Source organism: Gossypium hirsutum, chromosome D13, assembly GCF_007990345.1.
Source record: "Gossypium hirsutum isolate 1008001.06 chromosome D13, Gossypium_hirsutum_v2.1, whole genome shotgun sequence".
NCBI classification, from domain to species: domain Eukaryota; kingdom Viridiplantae; phylum Streptophyta; class Magnoliopsida; order Malvales; family Malvaceae; genus Gossypium; species Gossypium hirsutum.
This window is the reverse complement of record NC_053449.1, coordinates 60,993,415-61,014,946: the sequence shown is the minus strand read 5'-3', so window position 1 is coordinate 61,014,946 and position 21,532 is coordinate 60,993,415. Positions and strand designations below refer to the sequence as shown.

General features: G+C 30.1%; 2 protein-coding genes and 2 non-coding genes across 4 annotated transcripts; all 4 read right to left on the bottom strand.

The window, feature by feature from the left end:
• Window positions 1–2,558: 2,558 nt before the first annotated feature.
• LOC107932013 (disease resistance protein RGA2) lies at window positions 2,559–5,595 on the bottom strand. The gene is made up of 2 exons (XM_016863959.2): window positions 2,936–5,595; window positions 2,559–2,746 (listed from the first exon to the last, which is right to left on the bottom strand). Exon 1 carries the CDS (start codon window positions 5,511–5,513, stop codon window positions 2,937–2,939), a length of 2,577 nt encoding a protein of 858 aa, XP_016719448.2. The 5' UTR covers window positions 5,514–5,595; the 3' UTR covers window positions 2,559–2,746; window position 2,936.
• Window positions 5,596–14,118: 8,523 nt separating this feature from the next.
• On the bottom strand, window positions 14,119–14,190 carry TRNAG-UCC (transfer RNA glycine (anticodon UCC)). The gene has a single exon. It is a non-coding gene; the product is annotated as a tRNA-Gly (tRNA).
• Window positions 14,191–16,904: 2,714 nt separating this feature from the next.
• On the bottom strand, window positions 16,905–19,779 carry LOC107932010 (putative disease resistance protein RGA1). The gene has a single exon (XM_016863956.2). The coding sequence runs from the start codon at window positions 19,670–19,672 to the stop codon at window positions 17,102–17,104; it is 2,571 nt and encodes an 856-aa protein (XP_016719445.1). The 5' UTR covers window positions 19,673–19,779; the 3' UTR covers window positions 16,905–17,101.
• A 1,217-nt stretch (window positions 19,780–20,996) lies between these two features.
• TRNAG-UCC (transfer RNA glycine (anticodon UCC)) lies at window positions 20,997–21,068 on the bottom strand. Its single transcript has one exon. It is a non-coding gene; the product is annotated as a tRNA-Gly (tRNA).
• Window positions 21,069–21,532: the final 464 nt, after the last annotated feature.

Here is a 21,532-nt window from a genome sequence, read left to right as displayed (position 1 = left end):
AAGGTTTTCTAACTTGGATAGGAATTTCAGGCTCCGTGGCAATGAGACAAGTTTAGCACAATCAAACAGAACGAGTGTTTGAAGTGACTTGAGATACTGCATTCCGTCAGGTAAAGTGGTAAACATTCTAAGTCGTAACAGCTATGCAGCTTCAAGTATTGAAGAGAAGTCCAACATCCTGCTCGTATTTCTTTCAAATGCTTAGCTTTAATGGTTATTTCTAGATGTCTAATCTCAATCAACCTTTGCAAGCTGTCAGGCAACTGCTTCAAACCAGTATCTTCCAAATTTAACGATTGCAAGCTGGGAAGCTTATAGAAAGACCTCGGAAGTTCTTGTAAACCTCGACATTGGCTCAAGTCAAGGTCTTTTAAGTGCTTCAAGGCACCAAAGGAATTTGGTGAAGTCGTCAATGGTAAGAAGCGTAATTTAAGTGCTCGTAGATACTTGAAATTGGATAAGAGATTTGTGGATAGTCTTTGATTCCTTTGAAACATCATGGATGATTACTGTTCTAACTTCGAGCAGCTTTTCATCACAAAATGATGAATGCCGAACTTTTTCATCAACCATTTTTGTTTGAGAATTCACTATTTCACATTCTTTTTGGTACACATCTGAAGCAAGATCATGTACCAGATGATGCATTTTGAAGGAAAAATACAAGCCACGATCCGTCACATGGAATTTGAAGGCAAAATACAAGGGACAAACCGTCTTTTTTTGGATGAGGCGAAATACAACCAGTTTATGTTATCTAGGTCTATTTGGGCTTTTTGTATATTGTTTACAATTATAGTGTTATTGAATTTTTATCTAAAACTTATAATTTATTCAACTAAATAATCATTTTTTTATTATCTAAGATATTCTTAATTTAATTTAATTAATGAACTTAACTAAATTAATTTTTCAATTGAATTATTTTCTTAATCCAATTCTAAATTTGTTAAATTATGATAATTTTATTATCTTAAAATTTATAAGAAAATTAACTTAATTGTCTTATTCAGACCAAGTAATTTAATTCCTTCTTTAAACTCTAATTATTTAATTACAATTAATTAAAAAATAATTCAAAAAAAAATTTCTAAGTTGTCTTTAGTACTTAGCGAGAAAAGACATTTATTACGGATAGTGATACATGCGATCCATTTCTTTACTTATCATTTTCATTTATTCTACAATCTATCAATTCTATATGCAATTCGTTTCGGGCTATCTCGAGCTAGCGAAGGGACTTATATATACAATTAGAGCTCAAATAATTTGTAATTAAGTTCCAACTCTTCACCTATTAATTACAACTTATTTAATCATGGAGTTATTCCACTATAGTATAATGATTGAACTCTCTCTTATTATATATTATTACGAAAGCTATTTTATTTATTGCCCGTCTAATGACTTTATCATAAGTGTGTTACACTTATAAGATATCATTAATCTTTTTGAGATAAAATCTGATCTTTTTGTATGATCCTATCTTATCTCACACTTTCCATTACATCTTTTGATATAAAAAAGTAATTATTAACATATAATAATTAAATCATTTGTCTTTATGACAAATGACCCGTAGTCATGTTTCTTTTTTATCGATTATGTAATGTCAATGAGAGGATATTGTTTGTCTTTATAGGGCTATGAATTCTACTATTGTGGAATGATGCTACATCATGCAGAAGTAGTATACCCAACGTACCACCTTTCGATTTTTTATCTATTTAAACTCGGGCTTTCATTTATATCAAAGCATACAAGTCACACATATATAGTCCATCATCCACTCAGAATTAAGGTATAACACACTATGAATATCATAAGTGAATAAATCCATAAAAGGATTTATGATAAGTTCAACTTGGGTCATGTCTGATTATTGTCAGTCCAGACAATGACATCTATGTCAATATTTTCTGGGAGTTATCCACTTCGATACACATGATAAAACATTTCTCCTATTGAACTTGATAGATGACATAATAGTCTTTCAATGAATTTACTCAATTTTAATTAGAATGCGGACTATTTTGATTATCTATTAATAAAAATTATCTTTCTTGTATTATAATCCGACAACATAATGTAATTTAATATTAGTTAAAACATTAAATCATCAATAAACTAATATTCGCTTACATTTTACTAGCTTGATTATGAACAATACAAAGTTATAAACATGTGTTTCAACTTGCTAATTCACCAAAAAGGAAAATCTTGCAGGACTAAAAATTTCAAATTTAATTGAGTGTGCATTGAGTATTAAATTATATGTTCGGAGACAATTTTTCTCTACTTACATATGACTTTGCAATTGAAGATCTTATACAAGTTAGAAGGAATGTATTTTTTTTATGTTATTTAAACTCGAATTTAAATATCAATTTTAAGTATGTGTCCGATATAAATATGTATATATATATTTTTCTAAATTTTCATATGTTTTAATTTCCCCCAAGATTAATATACTAGTTCCACGATTGATACTAATGAACAAAAATAAGAAGAAAGTATACGAAATCATAAACACAAATAAACCATGAGAAACATAAATATGCATAAAGCTAAAAGTTGATACATGTCAAACAAACATTACAATCCATGGCATGAAGCCATTAAGCAAGAGTCTGAAATATCCAAAGCAAAAGCTCACTTATTAGAATTACAACTGAAACCCAAATGCAAATAAAGCAAAAGTCTTCCTTGTCCTGCCTCAACCTCTGCTTGATTCATCCATCTCCATCTTCACATTTCATACATGCAATGTTTCCAAACACAATGAGTACTTAACAGACTTTAAACATACAAAATTTCTAACCAAAACCATGCTTTTTTAAAGAAAGTAAACGACAGGCATGTCTCTACTCTACTCTAAAAGGGAAAGATAATATGGAATCGAATCTGATAGAGAAATTAAAATTTTATCACATACCTCAATCTTCATCCTTAATAACAACCTTTTGGATGTGAGCAATTTTGTGCCAATCTTCACCCCCATTTTGTCTGTATCTTTTGCTCAACTCCGGACATCCGTCAATTGCCAATTCACTAAGGTTGGTGAGGCGGTCTACTCCCTCCGGTAGAGCTGACAAGTTTTCGCATTTAATAATCTCAAGTTTCTGAAGAGAAGTGAGATTCGGTAGCCATGCTGGTAGAACGGACAAGTTTGGACACCCCCTAATTTGTAATTGCTGCAAAGTGGAAGAAGATCCTTGAAGAAGCAATCGTGGCAAATCTGTTAAGGCATGTAAACCGAAGAGTGAGAAAGTTTTAAGGCTCAACTGAAGGTCTTTGTCTTTTTCCTCTTCTAGTTCCATTTTCAAATTGATTTGAAAGCAACCAACAATTTCAAGGTGTTCTAACTTGGTTAGGAATTTCAGGCTCCGTGGCAATGAGACAAGACTATCACAGTTATTCAGGACAAGTGTCCGAAGTGACTTCAGATACTGCATTCCTTCAGGTAAACATTCCAATTCATTACACCAATCCAATTCCAAGTATTGAAGAGAAGTCCAACATCCTGCTCGTATTTCTTTCAAATGCGTAGCTTTAATGGTTATTTCTAGATGTCTAAGCTCAATCAACCTTTGGACGCCGTCAGGCAACTGCTTCAAACGAGTACCTGCCAAATTTAATGATTGCAAGCTGCGAAGCTTATAAAAAGACCTCGGAAGTTCACTTATACCCAGACATCGGGACAAGTCAAGGTCTCGTAAGTGCTTCAAGGTACCAATGGAATTCGGTAAAACCATCAATGGTGAATCCCTTAATTCTAGTGCTCGTAGATACTTGAAATTGGAGACACACAGATTTATAACTGATTCAAGAATAACCTTTGATTTCACTGAACCATCTTGAATGATTACTGTTTGAACCTTTTTCATTTCCTTCAAAACACGTGGAACTTCAACCAACTTCTCATCACATAATAATAAATGTCGAACATTTTCATCAACCGTTTCTGTTTTAGAATTCACTGTTTTACACTCTTTTTGAGACACATCTAATGCAAGATCATGTACCAGATCATGCATTTTGAAGGTAAAATACAAGCAAAAATCCTTCTCCTTTTGGATGAGGCACCTTGACAGTAATTCATTCAAATATTGTTTGCCAACATCCTCCCACTCTTGATTTTGCTTTGGAGTCTCAAGAAGTCCATTTGCCATCCAAAGACGGATAACTTTGTTACTATAATAGATCTCATCCTTTTTGTACAATGACAAAAGACCAAGACATCGTTGCAAATGAGATGGCAAATGATTGTAACTTAGTTTCAACACTGGTAAAATATCATTCTCCATTTGCTTAAGTCTCCATATTTCACTCTCTTTTATATAGTTCCAATCAGATTCATCAGTTTTTTGAAACAGTAGGCTTCCCAATGTTCTTACTGCCAAAGGAACCCCTTTGCATTTATCCACAATCTCCTCTCCGATTCTAATTAGATTTGGATATCGTTTCTCATCACCATCATTAAAAGCCCATTTTATAAATAAAGCCAAACAATCTTCAAAAGAAAGACCTTTCAATTTATAAGCGCAAATTGAACTCATTATCGAAGAAACCTTCAAACTCCGAGTGGTCATGATAATTTTGCTTTGAGACGAGCCATCTATTGATCTCAACAGATTTCTTAACTCAACCCATTTTGCTTGATTTTCATTCCACATATCATCCAGGACGAGCAAGAACTTCTTATCATTCAAAAGGCTTCTCAAACGAGCTTGCAAGGCATCAAGTGTTAAATCATCACATTTTACTCCTTTATTTACAGACTGAATAAGCAGGTTGAGCAATCTAGAAAGATCAAATTCCTCAGAAACACAGATCCATATCTTCAAAGGAAAAAGGCTAGTAACTCGATCGTCATTGTATACTAATTGAGCCAGCGTGGTTTTTCCTAAACCCCCAATTCCAACAATGGGAATGACAGGGACATTTCGATCCTCACTTGGTTTCATCAGCATACTAATTATGTTCTCTTTATCCTTATCTCTACCAATAACATCAGAAGAATCCACAAAAGATATAGTCTCTCTGCGAAAAACATGTCGGTTGTCGCTACACTGTCTTAGATCAAAGCTGTTCCACTCAGTGGCAAGTTCGCCTAGTCTCCCATTGATGTCTTTGATTTTATGACTCATTTTTAAACAGAATGAAAGAGGCAAACAAGTACAACAGGAAGCTAAAAACCGCACCTTTGAGCTGTTGGTATTGCGATGATTGATGGCGTCCTGTTTGCGGAGAGCTTCACACTTGAAATCGTCAATAACGTCCTCAGCATCGTAAAAGATGTCTCTGAGCTTCCACATACAGTGGCGCAAGTTCTCGTTGTGGTGCTGTTGGCGCTCAGCATCCAAGAGCTTATCTTTAATGCTGATCATGGTGTCCTCCAGCTTTTTCAGATCGGTTTTGACATTGTACACCAAGCGAACTTCGTCCACAGAAAGATCGACTATTTTCTCCACAACACTTTTTGCAATACCGAGCAGAAACATTTCCCCCATAATTGAACTTGAAGAGCAAAGAAAGAAGAATGGCAGTGAAGCCTTCAAGAATGATATTTTCTTTGAGCAAATAATAAATGAAAGTTAGGTTTGGAATGCATTCAAGAATGGAATTATCTTAAATTATTTGCATTTGTGATTAATTAGCAACCCATTTCTTTTATTTTCATATGAGTAAATGTAAAAGAATTTTATTTTGAAAATTTGATGTAAATATCTTATCAAAAATTAATAAAAAATTATTTTGAGAATTGAGATTAGAGTTTTATTTAATTTGTATGTGCACATTAATCATAAATAAAATTAATTATGATTTTAATGTCTTAAAATTATCGAATTAATTATTATTATTTTTTAAAAAAATTAATGTTTCAATTTTAAAAAAAATCATTTTAAAATTTTACATTTTATTTTCTTTTCTAATTTAAAACCAAATAACAATGTGTATTATAAACTGAATAAATGTACGATGATGAATGAATATTATAAATTTACCTCATCATTGATTAAAATAGTTTTTCATCACTTTCCGGTGCCATTGTTATTTAATTATGACTTATAAATTTCTCTTCGAAAAGCCATTACTTTAATTCTCTATTATTTTTGAGACACTTTAAACTTACCAATTTTAATAATCTCCATTTTTTGAATACTATAAATCTTAATTGAGAGAAGTAGTGTAGTTTACAAAACAAAGTACGAGAAGATATTTTTCACCCAAAAAAAAAACGAGTAGAGAAGATGGAGGTGTGAACCTCACCGTGGACATTTAGGCTTCGTTTGGATGGGCGATTGACTGTGGTGCGGTGCGTTTAACTTACTTTTTATCTCACGCTACAGTATCGCTACAGTATCTAATCTCACCGCCACCGCTGTTTTTACACTAACCGCAGCTAAACGCACCGCCCATCTAAACTCACCCTTAATGTTTGGACTATAATAATAATAAGTTGACTTTAAAGGCTATTGGTGGAGTCACTTCGTCTAGAAACTAAGGCGCTGGTAGGACCTAATTATTTTAAAATAGAAAATTATAAATTAATAAAAGTAAAATTTTATTTTGATTTTTTTTTAATCTCCATTGTTGATAGATATTTATAATTGAGAAACCTGAGTATGAGAAGATATTATAATGTAACAAAGTGCATGGCATACTGAATTGCATGTCATGCCCCATTTACTGGGTTGGTGAAAAGCCAAACATTGGAGAATATAAGAAGAAGAAGATGGGTTTAAAGGGTGTTGGTGGAGCCTCAGCCACAGCATCAAACAAAAAGGATTCTGCAATACTAAACACAAACCTTTCCACCATATTTGAACTTTAAGAGCTACGAAAAAACAAAAGCAATGAAGCATCCTCTTTTTTCTTTTTTCAATTAGTGACCTCTCTTTTACATTTTCAAATTTTTAATTTTTGTAGCACCATTGTTAGTTGCTTTATTTTGTTTCCAAACTAATGGTTAGTTTGGTTTTGTTAATCAAAGCGTTCATTTCTCTAAAATTATTGTTCGATTGGACCAAGCTGCATGCCTAAATATGCCTACAACATGTGACGGTCTATACAAAAATAAAAAAAAGTAGAATTTAAATATGATAAAAGTAAAAATAATAATAGTAATTGGAATCAAAATAATAGTAAAAATAAGCAAAACAAAATTTAATTCTTGATAGTTTGGTTTAAGTAGAACCATTGTTGCTTTATTTTGTTTTCAAACTAATGGTTAGTTTGGTTTTGTTAATTAAAATGTTAATTTCCCTTAATCAACTGCATTAATTGCGGGAGCATGAAATGATTATAGTAATTACTTTTTTAAATTTAAAGAATTATGTTTAAAAATATTTACTTGACTTTAAAAATATTTAAAATATTTAAAATAAATAGCAATAATTATTTTTAAAATTATACATTTATAGTGTAGTAAGATAGGTGTAGTAAAACATTAAAACTGTGAAGTGATAATAGTTTTAACAATATCCACTCTTATTCAGCTTCATTGTCAATCCCTATGCCCTTCAAAGATTTTCCAATTTCTCCACTTCCAAATACCCTATAGTAACGAAATAAGTAGAACCCATTGCATGCCAATTTTGCTTTTTTTGTTTCTTAATATGTACCAAAACTATATATAATTTTTAACATCTATTTAGAATTTAGGCTCTAATATTATATGTTTTTATCGATTCGAATCTACCAAAAATAAATTCTTATACTTAAATTGTATATATTGTATATAAATAGCAATATAAGAAGTTATCTAAAAATTATTGTTCAAATAGACTAGGCTACATGTCTAAATAAGCCCACAACATGTGATCGTCTATACAAAAATAAAGAAGTATAATTTAAATATGATAAAAGTAAAAATAATAATAGTAATTGAAATTGAAATAGAAATAATAGTAAAAATAAGCAAAATAAATTTTAATTAAATAAATCAATATGATAAAATTCTAGCTTCAAGATTGATTTTTTGCTCTGTTTTCAAACCAATTCTTAATAGCAAGTCTTCTTCTTTGATTGATAAGATAGTTATAGTGGTTGAGGGTGCCTTCGACCACCAATCCTTTCATGTATAAATTAATTATAAGGACATCTAACAACTAACTCTTACTAAAGGAACAATCACGAAACACGCATATTTAACTCCATAGCCTTGAGAACTAGAAGGGCACAACTTTAACCAACAACCTCAACCACTTCAAATTTGATTGCTATTTCCCTTGACTGAATCCAACCAACTACTTAAAGGACATGCCCATGTGTTCTTCCGTAGATCTAATACGATAGACAATTAACTCGGTACTTCCAACAATATGCCTATCAACATTGAATCAATAAACTCTTTTTGACTTAGTGTCAATACAGTGGATTTTTTTTATAAAAATAACTCAAAAAATTTAATTAATTACATAAATGACCTAAAATCTACAGTAAAAGTTGGTGGAGCCAAAGAGTTTGGCGCCACCAACATGCCATGTCAGCAACCAGGATAAAAAAAATATTTTTTTGGTGGAGCCATGTAGAATGACGCCACCTGTATAAATACCAGAGAAATACTTCAATTTCTAAAAGATGGGGACTTTAAAAACAATTTTCCATTTTCGGGTGGAGCGAATTTAATTGACCAGATTTTGATGCCTGACACACTATTACTGTCTTCTTTCTTATTTTTTTTAAAGTTTTGTCCTATATTACTTTGTTCTATTATTTCTTTTTTTTTTTAAGTTTTTTTTTATTTTTCCTTATTTATTTATTTTTTATATTTGATTTTGAAAAAACTTGAAATGTATATTTGAAATGTTTTATAACATATATTTTTTTAAATTTTTAAATATTATTTTTGAAATTATTTTTTTAAAATTTAAATATTATTTTTTAAATATTAAATATTTTTTTAATAATGTAAAACATTTAAATATTTTAAAGATATGACCTTTCAAATTTATTATTACTTTTATAATATTTTAAATGTATATTTTAAATTTTAAATATGTTTTTAAAATTTTTTTATAATTTTTAAATTTTTTTTAAAATATATTAGTTTTAAATTATGAGCTTTCAAATTTATTAAAGATATTACCTTTAAAAATATTTAAAATTTAAAATATACATTTAAAATATTATAAAACTAATAATAAATTTGAAACGTCATATCTTTAAAATATTTAATTTTTTTATATTATTAAAAAATATATTTAATATTTAAAAAATAATATTTAAAATTTTAAAGAATAATTTCAAAAATAATATTTAAAATTTTAAAAAATATATTATAAAAAATTTCAAATATACATTTCAAGTTTTTTAAAATAAATAATTAATAAATAGAATAAATAAATAAGAAAAAATAAAAAACTTAAAAAAAAAGAAATAATAGAACAAAGTAGTATAGGACAAAACTTAAAGAAATAAATAAATAAGAAAGAAGACAGTAATAGGGTGTCAAATCTGATTGGCTCCACCAGAAAATGGAAAATTGTTTTTAAAGTCCCCCTATTTTTCAAAAATTGCAGTATTTCTCTGGTATTTATGCAGGTAGCACCATTCTACATGGCTCCACCAAAAAATTAATTTTTTTATCCTGGTTGCTGACATGGCATGTTGGTGGCGCCAAATTCTTTGGCTCCACCAACTTTTACTGTAGATTTTAGGTCATTTACGTGTTTAATTAAAAAAATAGGTCATTTATGTAATTAATTAATTTTTTGGGGTTTTTTTTATAAAAAAGCCAATATAGGGTGGGTTTGGATGGGCGATTGGTTGCGGTGCGGTGCGGTGCGTTTAGCTTACTTTTTGTCTCACGCTACAGTATCGCTACAATATTTAATCTCACCGCCATCGCTATTTTTACACTAACTGCAGGTAAACGCACCGCCCATCCAAACCCACCCATAGTGAGATGGAGTCTATCTCCTAAACTGGAAAAATAACAAATACTAGAGCAAAAATTTTGAAATGCGGGTTCAAATCTCACGGCTATCTATAGGATTGTTTATCAACTTAAAGCTAAGTGGAAAATTTAGTTACTCGTATTAAAGTAAAGAAAATAAAATAAAGAAAAACAAAAGGGTAAATGACACAATAATTTTTGCTACTTATTTTTAATATTTTCAATATTTTAAAACATAATTCTTTAATAATATTAAAAAATAAAATATTTAAATTTTTCTATATTATGTTATTGCAATTTTACCCATTTTATTCGTTTTTTTACGAATTTTAAAGGAACATTTTTAGGGTGGAAAATTGGAGGAATTAGTGAATCTTAATATCGTTGAGGAAGAAGAGGAGCCTTTGCAAGCCCAAGGAAACATAGAAGTGATTAAGGAAGACTATAGTCTCTACCTGGTTGGGTGTAGTTCACTTTCCATCGATGAGAAACACATTGGTGGATTTATGGCATCCGTTGGGAGGAGTCTTCGTTACAGATATTAGGGAAAAGAGAAGTCTCTTCCAGTTTTACTATGATACAGATTTGAAGTGGGTACTCGATGGTATGTCGTGGTTTTCTTAATAGATATCTAATCATCTTCCACAAACTGGAATCAGGAGAAGATCCATTACAAGTTCTTCTATTCTTTTCGGAGTTTTGGGTTCAAATTCAAACTTGCCAATGAAATTTATGTCAAATGAATGGCGCATCAATATGAGAACTTTATTAGATAGTTCATTGAGTATGACACTACTTTGATCTCAAGGGGTGTCAAACAGTTTATGCGAAAAAGAGTAAAAATGAATGTTCGAGTCCCATTGAAAAGAAATAAGCGAATATGACTGGAATTAACATCAACGAATGGAATTAAATAAAAAAAACATAAACACAATTAATTGGATGACCATTGTGTTACTTTCCGAGAAAAGATATGGTAAGGATGGAGGTGTGAACCTTAAAAAGTAGTGCATGCCATTGTGAATTGCATCCCATGCCCCAATTAATGGGTTGGTTAAAAGCCGAAAATTGGGGAATATAATTGAACTTTAAGAGCAATGAAAGGGGAAAGGCAATGAAGCATCTCTTGGTGGAAAGAAATTAATTCTAAATTATTTAATATGTGAATTCATATATGCTGCTTTTATCTTTTTATATTGGATACTGGGATTTTAACGTAGGCAAGTATTAGGTGAATTCTCTTTTTCCTTTTTTCAATTAGTCACCTCTCTTTTCCTTTTCCCTGATCAATCCCTATGCACAACCTTGGAAGATTATATGCTTTTGATGGTTGTTAAATCTATCAAAAGTAAATCTCTACACCTAAATTGAATATAGATAATAGTATTAGGAGTAGGACTAACCCTACAAAGATTGAAATATCTAAAATTGTTGTTCGATTTGATCAGGTTGCGTGTCTGGGCAAGCCCATAACATGTGACGATTTATACAAAAATAAAAGGAGAAATATAAGTATGATAAAAGTAAAAATAATAATAGTAATTGAAATCGAAATAATAGTAAAAATAAGCACAACAAAATTTAATTAAATAAACGAACATGATGAAATTTAGCTTTAGGTTTAGTTTTTGTTCCAATTTTTAGTAGCAAGTCTTCTCCTTTGACCGATAAGTCAATTATAATGATGGAGGATGTCTTAGACCATCAATCCTTCCATGTGTAAATTAATTGGTAGAACATCCAACAACTAACCCTTATAGAATGAACAACCACGAAACACAAGTCCTCGATTTAACTCTGTTAACCTTGCGAACTAGAAGGACCTAACTTGAACCAACAGCTTCAACGCTTCAAATTTGATTGCTATCTCCCTTAACGGAATCCCACCAACTACTTAATTGGACATGCTAATGTGTTCTTCGATAGACCAAATACGATAAACGATCAACTCAGCATTTCCAACTATATGCTTATCAACACTGAATCAACAAACTTTTTTTTTTGACTTAGTGCCAACACAACTTTATGAGACAACGAAATCTATCTCCTAAACCAGAAAAGCAACAAATATCGGAATGAAGGTTTTGAAATGCAGGTTCAAATCTCATGACTATATATAGGATCAACTTCAAAATAAATGGAAATTTTAGTTGTATTTAGTAGGGTCTCTAGAGGGTCATATTTCATCCTCTTTTTCTTTTACAAGAACAAAATGGAAAGATATCGTTGCGAATGAGATGGGGCAGATGATTGTAACTCAACTTCAAAACTATTATTAGTCTCGTACCATGCATAAGTTGTAGACTAGTTTCTTTTCTCTAATTCGATCATATTTAGTCCCTATACTTTTTGAATTTTGAAAATTTAAATATAGCTCAAGCGATAGTTGTTAAATCCAAAAAATTAAAATAATGGTGCATTTTTGCAAGTATTACATGAAAATAACAAGCAGGCATAATTGTACACCTGATAATATATTTATCACATAAAATTTTAGAAATAATAGAATTTGTGAAAATAGAACGTTGATAATGACAATAAAAAGAGAGAAAAATAGAACACACAGATTTTACGTAGAAACCATTTCGAAAAAAAACTATGGGTAGAGGAGAAGAACAATACACTATCTTCAATCCAAATGATGCAAAAGAAGTATAGACTGCGTCTATTTATAGGTTTAGAAAACCTTATTCTAATCAATCTCTAATAGAAGTAATGCAGTAAAGTTGAAACACTTTATTCAAATTAATATCAAACAGAGGAAATAAAACGTCTATACGGATTCTACTTGTTTAGCCCTCGTAGATCCCCTATCTTGCCACTTGTATTTTATTTTAATAAGAATTTGAGTCACAACTCTAATACAATTTAACTTAATGAATTTAATAATTTAAGTCGAGACCATAATTTTAAAAAAGAAATAAAGAGATCAAGAATTTATTAAATTAAAATACATGGGCTACGTCTATAACTAATGCATAGTTTAGAGATTAGTGGTAGAACTTGACCCTTTAAATTAAGAGGGTAGCATAAGAATGAAATGGTAATATATATATCTTAAATAATCAATATGTAGCAATAGAAATAATTAAATATAACATTTATAAAAATAAATAATTTATTCCATTTATAAATCGTATATAAAAATTTTAATGCAGGAATTATTGTAATTTTTTAAGATAGTGATTTCGTTAATTGAAATATGATATGCATTTGAACATCTTATTCAAGTTAAGACTAATGAAGTTTTCACTCAAGAGTTAATTTCCGTACATGTCTAATATAAATATGCCAACTTCTTGCTGCCCAAAAGGAGTTTTTATTAGTTATCAGACCGTCATCTCGCGATTCAATAACATTAAGTAAACTGAATGATAACGATGATTATGAAGACACTCAAGATAGAAAAAATAGCAGATAAACGTACTTTTGTTTAAGCCACATTAAAGAAAAGTATCGGGGTTTATGAAATCTTTAGTATCCCTTAAACTTTGAAAGTACTTTAATCTAAAAACATGGTTAGCCCTATTTAATAAAATTGTGGTATTTTTCGTTGTTTCATTTCATATATGGCATTTATCTTATGGGAAAAATATGGGAAATGGAGAAACAAATTATACTAAAAATAACCTTATGCTATATACTATATAGTGTCATGATGGAAGATATGTTTTTAGCTTCCAACTTTCCACTTTACAATTTTGTCCACAAAAAGCAACCTATAGGTTAAAAGTGATTTAAACACTTATATCTCAAGATTAATTTTAATACACAGTTAATGTGTAATTCATGATTCTTCTCTAAGACCATAACACATAGCTTACTATAGACTTACTATATATTTGAATATTTATTTGATTCTAGCATCGAAGCACCTAAAGAAAAATGAAGAGTAAGAGCAACAATTATTTCATGTTTAGATTTAAAAATTATTACGTAAATCATTCAACCTTTTTTCACATTCCCTACTTTTTTTCATCTCTTTCCTTAGAGTAATTAAATGGTGAAGCTTTGATGAATAACAAAAGGAGAAATTGTTAAAAGGTTTGACGTGTAGAGGGTTCTACTACAGAATTTAGCACACTCTTTTGAATATCACAAATGTTCTCATTGTGTGTGTGTGTGTGTGTGTCAAACACTAACTCACCAGTTGCCACCTTCATTCCATCGGAGAACAAGGAAAAAGGGAAATTGCTTGAAATGGAAAATTCATTTGCGTTTGCCGGGAGTCGAACCCGGGTCTATTGCTTGGAAGGCAATTATCCTAACCGTTGGACTACAAACGCATCATGCTGCCTCTTGCAAGTAAACTTATATATCAAAATGTTCACAGGCTTTCTCCCCCATAATATATTGGTAAAAAGATCACTACAATCCCTCTCAATTTCGATATTGAGAAAATTGGTCCTTCTAGAAAAATTGAGCAATTTAATCCCTATTAATTTTGAAAGTGAATAACTAAGAACAATTAATCGCATCAAATATTTTCTGTCAATTATATATATTTGATTGATTAGTGTTATTATAACCCCCTACTACGCAACACGTGACATCACAAGAAGGCATCTAAGAGAAGGGGTGTGCTAACGATTAACCGAATCGAATTAGTTTTAGCCGAACTTTTTAATCCTTTAACAATTAACCGAATAAAAAAATTTTCAAAAAAATTTAACTGGACCAAAATATTTTGGTTAATTCAGTCAGTTAACCGAATTAATCGAAATTTATATGTTTTGTTTTGTTTTTGTTAAAATAAGTATAAAACATATAAAAAAATTGATGATATTCATTTGACCTAATTAACTGAATTAGTAATAGCCTAATATAATATATAATATTATTTATTAAGTTCGGTTAATTCGGTTAATTACCCGATTTCGATCCGAATTAACTGTTAACCAAAATTTCAAAAAATTGTTAACCGACCTCCGACCGAACTAGATCGATTCACTGACCGATTAACCAAATTAGATTAGTTCAATCGGTTAACTCGATTTTAATCGAAATTTGAACACCTCTACCTAAGAGACATCCAAATGCAACCCAAGTTATTAAAAAAGTGCATTTTTATTGACTTTTATAAATTTTTAATTTTTTTAATTTTTAATTATTGGCCTATTTTAATCTTTTCATAGTTTTACAAACCATTTGTCCAAATTAATTCTAAATATATATATATTAATTTAAATTATTTTTTTAAATTTTTGTCAGGTCAAACTAATTAATTAACTATTTTCATTCCTAATTAATTATTTTTCTTGTCATTTAAGGTAAATTTCTTTATAGACTTAATTGATTTTTTTTATTGTTTTACGAAAGATCTTTTTATATTAAGTCTAAATTTTATAAACTAAATATTATGTTAATATGTTTGATTTTATTTGGATTAATAATAAATTATTGCTTTAACTAATTTCAGCATTACCTATTGAAAAAAAAATTAGATTATAAAAGAACTTGGATTAAAGAAAAGGTAGAATAAAATATAATTTTTAAATACTTAGACGTTGTAATTGGGATAATTCCTGATGGAGATCAGCATTTTGAAGCTAATAATTACTATTCATTTTGTATTTATTTTATAGTATTATGATAATGTTTTACATATTAAACAGCTCAATAAAATAAAATTCAAATCCAATGAAAGATAAATTCGAAGACAAATCTATATCTAATAAAAGACAAATCCAAATCCAATTATCGAAATTCATCATTCTGGTCATCATCTTCCACTTGATCTCTTCTTCAATCATTTTCTAAATTTCACTCTAATTCATGGACAAGTCTAATCACCTTCAATCAACATGATGCAATTAATTGCTTTAGAGTGGCAAATTACTTAAACAATAATAATAAATTGAAGATTTGTATAAAATTATAATATTAATTAGAGAAATAGTATAAAATAAAATTAAAATTTAGAAACATACAATTATAAAATGAAGTTTTCATATGAGACAATAATAAGGAAAAGTGAAAAAGGGCGAGTTTAAAATAAATTTAGTATAATATGTATTATAAACTAAATAAATGTGTAATGATGATGAATGAATATTATAATTTTACCTCATCATTCATTATAATGGTCTTTCATCACTTTCTGGTGCCATTGTTATTTGACTCTAACTTGTAATTTTCTCTTTGAAATGTTATTGCTTTATTACTTTTTTTTTTTTGAGATACTTATCTATTATTTTATAGAAGATTTTTAAATGAATAAAAACTCTTTATCATTTAAAAAAACATTATTTATTTAATGTCAATTTAGTAATTAAAGGAACATTAAAGAGTATTCTCGTCGATTTAATTTTTTTCTAAATATATATATATATATTATAGATTAAGACAAACTCAAAAATAATAACAGTTTGTTCATAATAAACTAACAAAATTGTTTTCAATCTTCACAAAAAAACCAATATCAACGTGGATATTTTTTTATTAGAAAATTTATATTTTTTATCACTTCAATTTTCTAATTTTCCACTTTTTTTAACTCAACCAAACAAAACGCTAAAGATGAAGCTAAGTAAAGAAGAAACAATGTTGAATGTCAATATTTAGGGGTTTGAAGTATCTTTTAAAATTTTAAAAGAAATTATTAATATGTAATTATAATAAGAAAGATAAAATTTTTTATTTTGTAATTTTAAATTTTAAATTTTGTAAATATATTTTATAATATTATTAAAATTAGGATCAAATTGTGACAATATAAATGTTTAGGGTTAATTTTTTATAATCATGACCAAATCAACAAATTATATAATTCTTAAAAGTTAATTTTCTTATCATACCAATTTTACAACTACCTCTGTCACAAAATTAAGCAATTTTGAATACAAACACAATTAATTGGATAATCTTTTTATTACTTTTTATAATTGGATAACCAACTTATTAATATACTAATGAAAAAAACAAAAACATTCTAAATCATAAAGACAAACAAACCATGCGATTACATAAAGAAGCCATTAAGCAAGAGTCTAAATGCAAATCAAGTAAAAGTCTTCCTTTCCTTCATTCTTCCATCTTCATCTTCACATTTCATACATAACACATTAAGTAATTAACAAACTTTAAACATCCAAAATTTCCAACCAAAACCCTGCTTTTTTAAACAAACTACACGTCTCGTCTCTACTCTAATATGAAATCAAATTTGATAGAGAAATTAAAATTTTACCACATACCTCATTCTTCATCCTTAATAACAACCTTTTGGATGTGAGCAATTTTGTGCCAATCTTCACCCCCATTTTCTCTGTATCTTTTGCTCAACTGCCGACATTTCTCAATTTTCAATTCTCTAAGGTTGGTGAGGCAGTCTATTCCCTCTGGTAGAACTGACAAATTAATGCAATCCACAATCTGAAGTTCATGAAGAGAAGTGAGATTCAGTAGCCATGCTGGTAGAACGCACAAATTTTGACACCCCCTAATTCGTAATTGCTGCAAAGTGGAAGAAGATCCTTGAAGAAGCCATCGTGGCAAACCTGTTAAATTAATTAAATTAACGAGTGAGAGAGTTTTAAGGCTCAACTGAAGGTCTTTGTCTTCTTCCTCTTCTAGTTCCATTTTCAAATTCATGCTCATGCAAGAAACTATTTGAAGGTGTTCTAACTTGGTTAGGAATTTCAGGCTCCGTGGCAATGAGACAAGTCTAGGACAGATATACAGGTGAAGTGTCCTAAGTGACTTCAGATATTGCATTCCTTCAGGTAAACATCGTAATTTCATACACCTATCCAATTCCAAGTATTGAAGAGAAGTCCAACATCCTGCTCGTATTTCTTTCAAATGCCCAGCTTCAACGGTTATTACTAGACGTCTAAGCTCAATCAACCTTTGCACACTGTCAGGCAACTGCTTCAAACCAGTACCTCCTAAATTTAACGATTGCAAGCAGTAAAGCTTATAAAAAGACCTCGGAAGTTCACATATACCCTCAGATCGGGCCAAGTCAAGGTCTCGTAAGTGCTTCAAGGTACCAATGGAATCCGGTAAATCCGTCAATGGTGAATCTCTTAATTCTAATGCTCGTAGATACTTGAAATTGGAGACGCAAAGATTTATAAGAGATTTATCAACAATCTTTGATCTCTTTGAACCATCTTGGACAATTACTGTTTGAACTTTTTCCAATTTCTCCAAAACACTGGGAACTTCAACCAACTTCTCATCACATAATAATAGATGTCGAACATGTTCATCAACCATTTTTGTTTCGGGATTCACCATTTTACACTCTCTTTGAGACACTTCTAATGCCAGATCATGTATCAGATCATGCATTTTGAAGCTAAAACCCAAGCCAAAATCATTCTCCTTTTGGATGAGGCACCTTGAAAGCAATTCATTCAAATATCGTTTGCCAACATCCTCCCACTCTTGATTTTGCTTTGGGTGCTCAAAGAATCCATTTGCCATCCAAAGACGGATGACTTGGTCACTATAATAGATCTCATCCTTTTTGTACAAGGACAAAAAAGCAAGACATCGTTGCAAATGAGATGGCAAATGATTGTAACTCAACTTCAACACTGGTAAAATATCGTTTTCATTTTGCTTAAGTCTCCATATTTCATTCTCTCTTATATAGATCCAATCAGATTCATCAGTTTTCTGAAATAATAAGCTTCCCAATGTTCTTACTGCCAAGGGAACCCCTTTGCATTTTTTCACAATCTCCTCCCCGATTCTAATGAGATTTGGATAATGTCTCTCATTACCATCATTAAAAGCCCATTTTATAAACAATGTTAAACAATCTTCAAGAGATAGACCTTTCAATATATAAGGGGGAATCGAGCTCATTATCGAGGCCACATTCAAACTCCGAGTGGTGACAATGATTTTGCTTGAAAGAAATCCATCGGTTGACCTCAACAAATTTCTTAACTCAACCCATTTTGCTTGATTTTCATTCCACACATCATCCAGGACGAGCAAGAACTTATCATTCAAAAGGCTTCTCAAACGAGCTTGCAAGGCGTCAAGTGTTGAATCATCACATCTTTCTCCATCATTTACAGACTTAATAATCAGCTTGAGCAATCTAGAAAGATCAAATTCCTCAGAAACACAGATCCATATCTTCAAAGGAAAAAGGCTAGTAATTCGGTCGTCATTGTATACTAACTGAGCGAGCGTGGTTTTTCCTAAACCCCCAAATCCAACAATGGGAATGACAGGGACATTTCCATCCTCACTTGGTTTCATCAACATACTAATAATGTTCTCTTTATCCTCATCTCTACCAATAACATCAGAATAATCCACAAAAGAGGAAGTCTCTCTGCGCAAAACATGTCGATCGTCGCTACGCGGTCCTAGAGCAAAGCTGTTCCACTCAGTAGCAAGTTCGTCTAGTCTCCGATTGATGTCTTTGATTTTATAACCCATTCTTAAAGAGAATGATGGAGGCAAACTAGTACAACAGGAAGCTAAAAACTGCACCTTTAAGTTGATGTTGGGATGATTGATGGCGTCCTGTTTGCGGAGAGCTTCACACTTGAAATCGTCAATAACGTCCTCAGCATCATAAAAAATGTCTCTGAGTTTCCACATACAGAGGTGCAACTTCTCGTTGTGGTGCTGTTGCCGCTCGGCATCCAAGAGCACAGCTTTAATGTTGCTCATGGTGTCCTCCAGCCTTTCCAGTTCAGTTTTGACATTAAACGCCAAGCGAATTTTTTGTACAGAGAGATGGACTAGTTTTTCCAGAACCCTTTCTGCAATATTGAACAGAAACGTTTCCGCCATAATTGAATTTCTAGAGCAAATCTTGAATGATTGAGTGGAAGGAAGGCAAATGAATGATTGAGGCACTCAATAATGATTTTATTTTTTTCTTTTCTTATCGAAGTAGCCATTCATTAAATTTTGTGATTGTGGTTCAGCCAAATATCTGCTTTTGGTAGTTGCTTTGGCTTCCTAGTTGACTTGGCTGTCAGTTAACTAGGCTCTGTTGATAAATTTAGAAAAAAAAAAAAAAAGAGTAAACTATCAAAATAAACATTTTTATTTTTATTAGTTAGGTTACATTTTAGTCGCTTATATTTAAAATATTATGTTTTAGTTACTTATGTTATCGTTTTACGAAGAAAATGATCACTCTACCGTTGGCATTTAAAACATATTTTAACTATACTGTTGTTTGTAACGGCAGAATGATAATTTCATTAAAAAAATGATAACTTAAGTAATTAAAATGTAACATTTCAAACAAAAATAACTAAAATGTAATTTAAGGTAAATAAAAATAGCTATTTTGATAGTTTATCTATTACAAAATATATAGATTAAAAATATTGTTTAAATTAAATTCATAAATTATATACGGTAATATAATTTAAATATTTGTTTTGGATTGAGAAGGATTTTTTTAGGTTAAATGGGGGAATGTTCGAAAAATAAAATTTAATATCATTTTTATTTTCAATGCCAATTTACGAAAAAAGTATGGGAAATAAAGAAAATAAATTATACTAAAGATAACATTATGCTATAACGTCATGATGGAAGATATATTTTTTCTTCAAACTATTCGGTTTTACAACTTTGTCCACAAAAAGCAACTTACAAGTTGAAAGTGATTTGAACATTTATATCTTAAGATCAAGTCTAATATATTGTTAATGTGCGATTCATGACTCTTCTTTAAAATCATGACACATAGTTTATTATAGATTTATCATTTATTTGAATATTTATTGAATGTTAATATAAATATCTAAAAACAAAACTGAAGAGTAAGAGCAACTATTATTTCATGTTTGAATTTGAAAATTATCACATTCCCTATTTTTTTTTTCATATCTCTCTTAGAGAAATTAAATGGTGAAGCTTTGATGAATTAAAAAAATGACAAATTGTTTAAAGGTTTGATGTGTAGGGGTAGGGGTAGGGTTCTACTACAGATTTTAGCACACTCTTTTGAATATCACAAATGTTTCTCTTTTTGTGTATGTGGTTTTGGTAGGCAAATGGCTCTCATGTTTTCATCCAATGAACACTCACCAGTTATCACCTTCATTCCATCGTAGAACAAGGAAAAAAAGAAATTGCTTGAAATGAAAAATCCAATTGCGTTTGCCGGGAGTCGAACCCGGGTCTATTGCTTGGAAGGCAATTATCCTAACCGTTGGACTACAAACGCCTGGTGCTACAGTTTACAAAGTAAATATAAATTGGTAAAAATATCTCTCCACTCCCTTTCAATTTTGATATTGAGAAAATTGGTCCTTTTCAAAATTTTTGAGCAATTTAATCCCTATCAAATTTGAAAATCAGAAAATAAAAGCAATTAATCACAATAAATATTTTTTTTTGGAAATAATATATAATTTTTATTGATTAGTGTTGTTATACCCTCACCCGGCGCAACACATGGCACTACAAGAATACACTGGAGGACGACTCAAGTTCATTCTAAATGTGTTTTTTTATTTTTATTTTTATAAATTATTAATATTTTTATTTTTTTATCTTTTACATATTTGAATATTTTTATAATCTTTATAATTTTTAAATATTTTTTTTATAGTTTTACACTCATATAGAATGAATTTGAATAAATGGTTGTCTAGATTTAAATGAACCTAGACAATAATTTGATTGTTC

Bases quoted from the DNA above. Each gene is read 5' to 3' on its own strand.
- LOC107932013 (XM_016863959.2), bottom strand. From the start codon at position 5,513: ATGGGGGAAATGTTTCTGCTCGGTATTGCAAAAAGTGTTGTGGAGAAA.
- LOC107932010 (XM_016863956.2), bottom strand. From the start codon at position 19,672: ATGGCGGAAACGTTTCTGTTCAATATTGCAGAAAGGGTTCTGGAAAAA.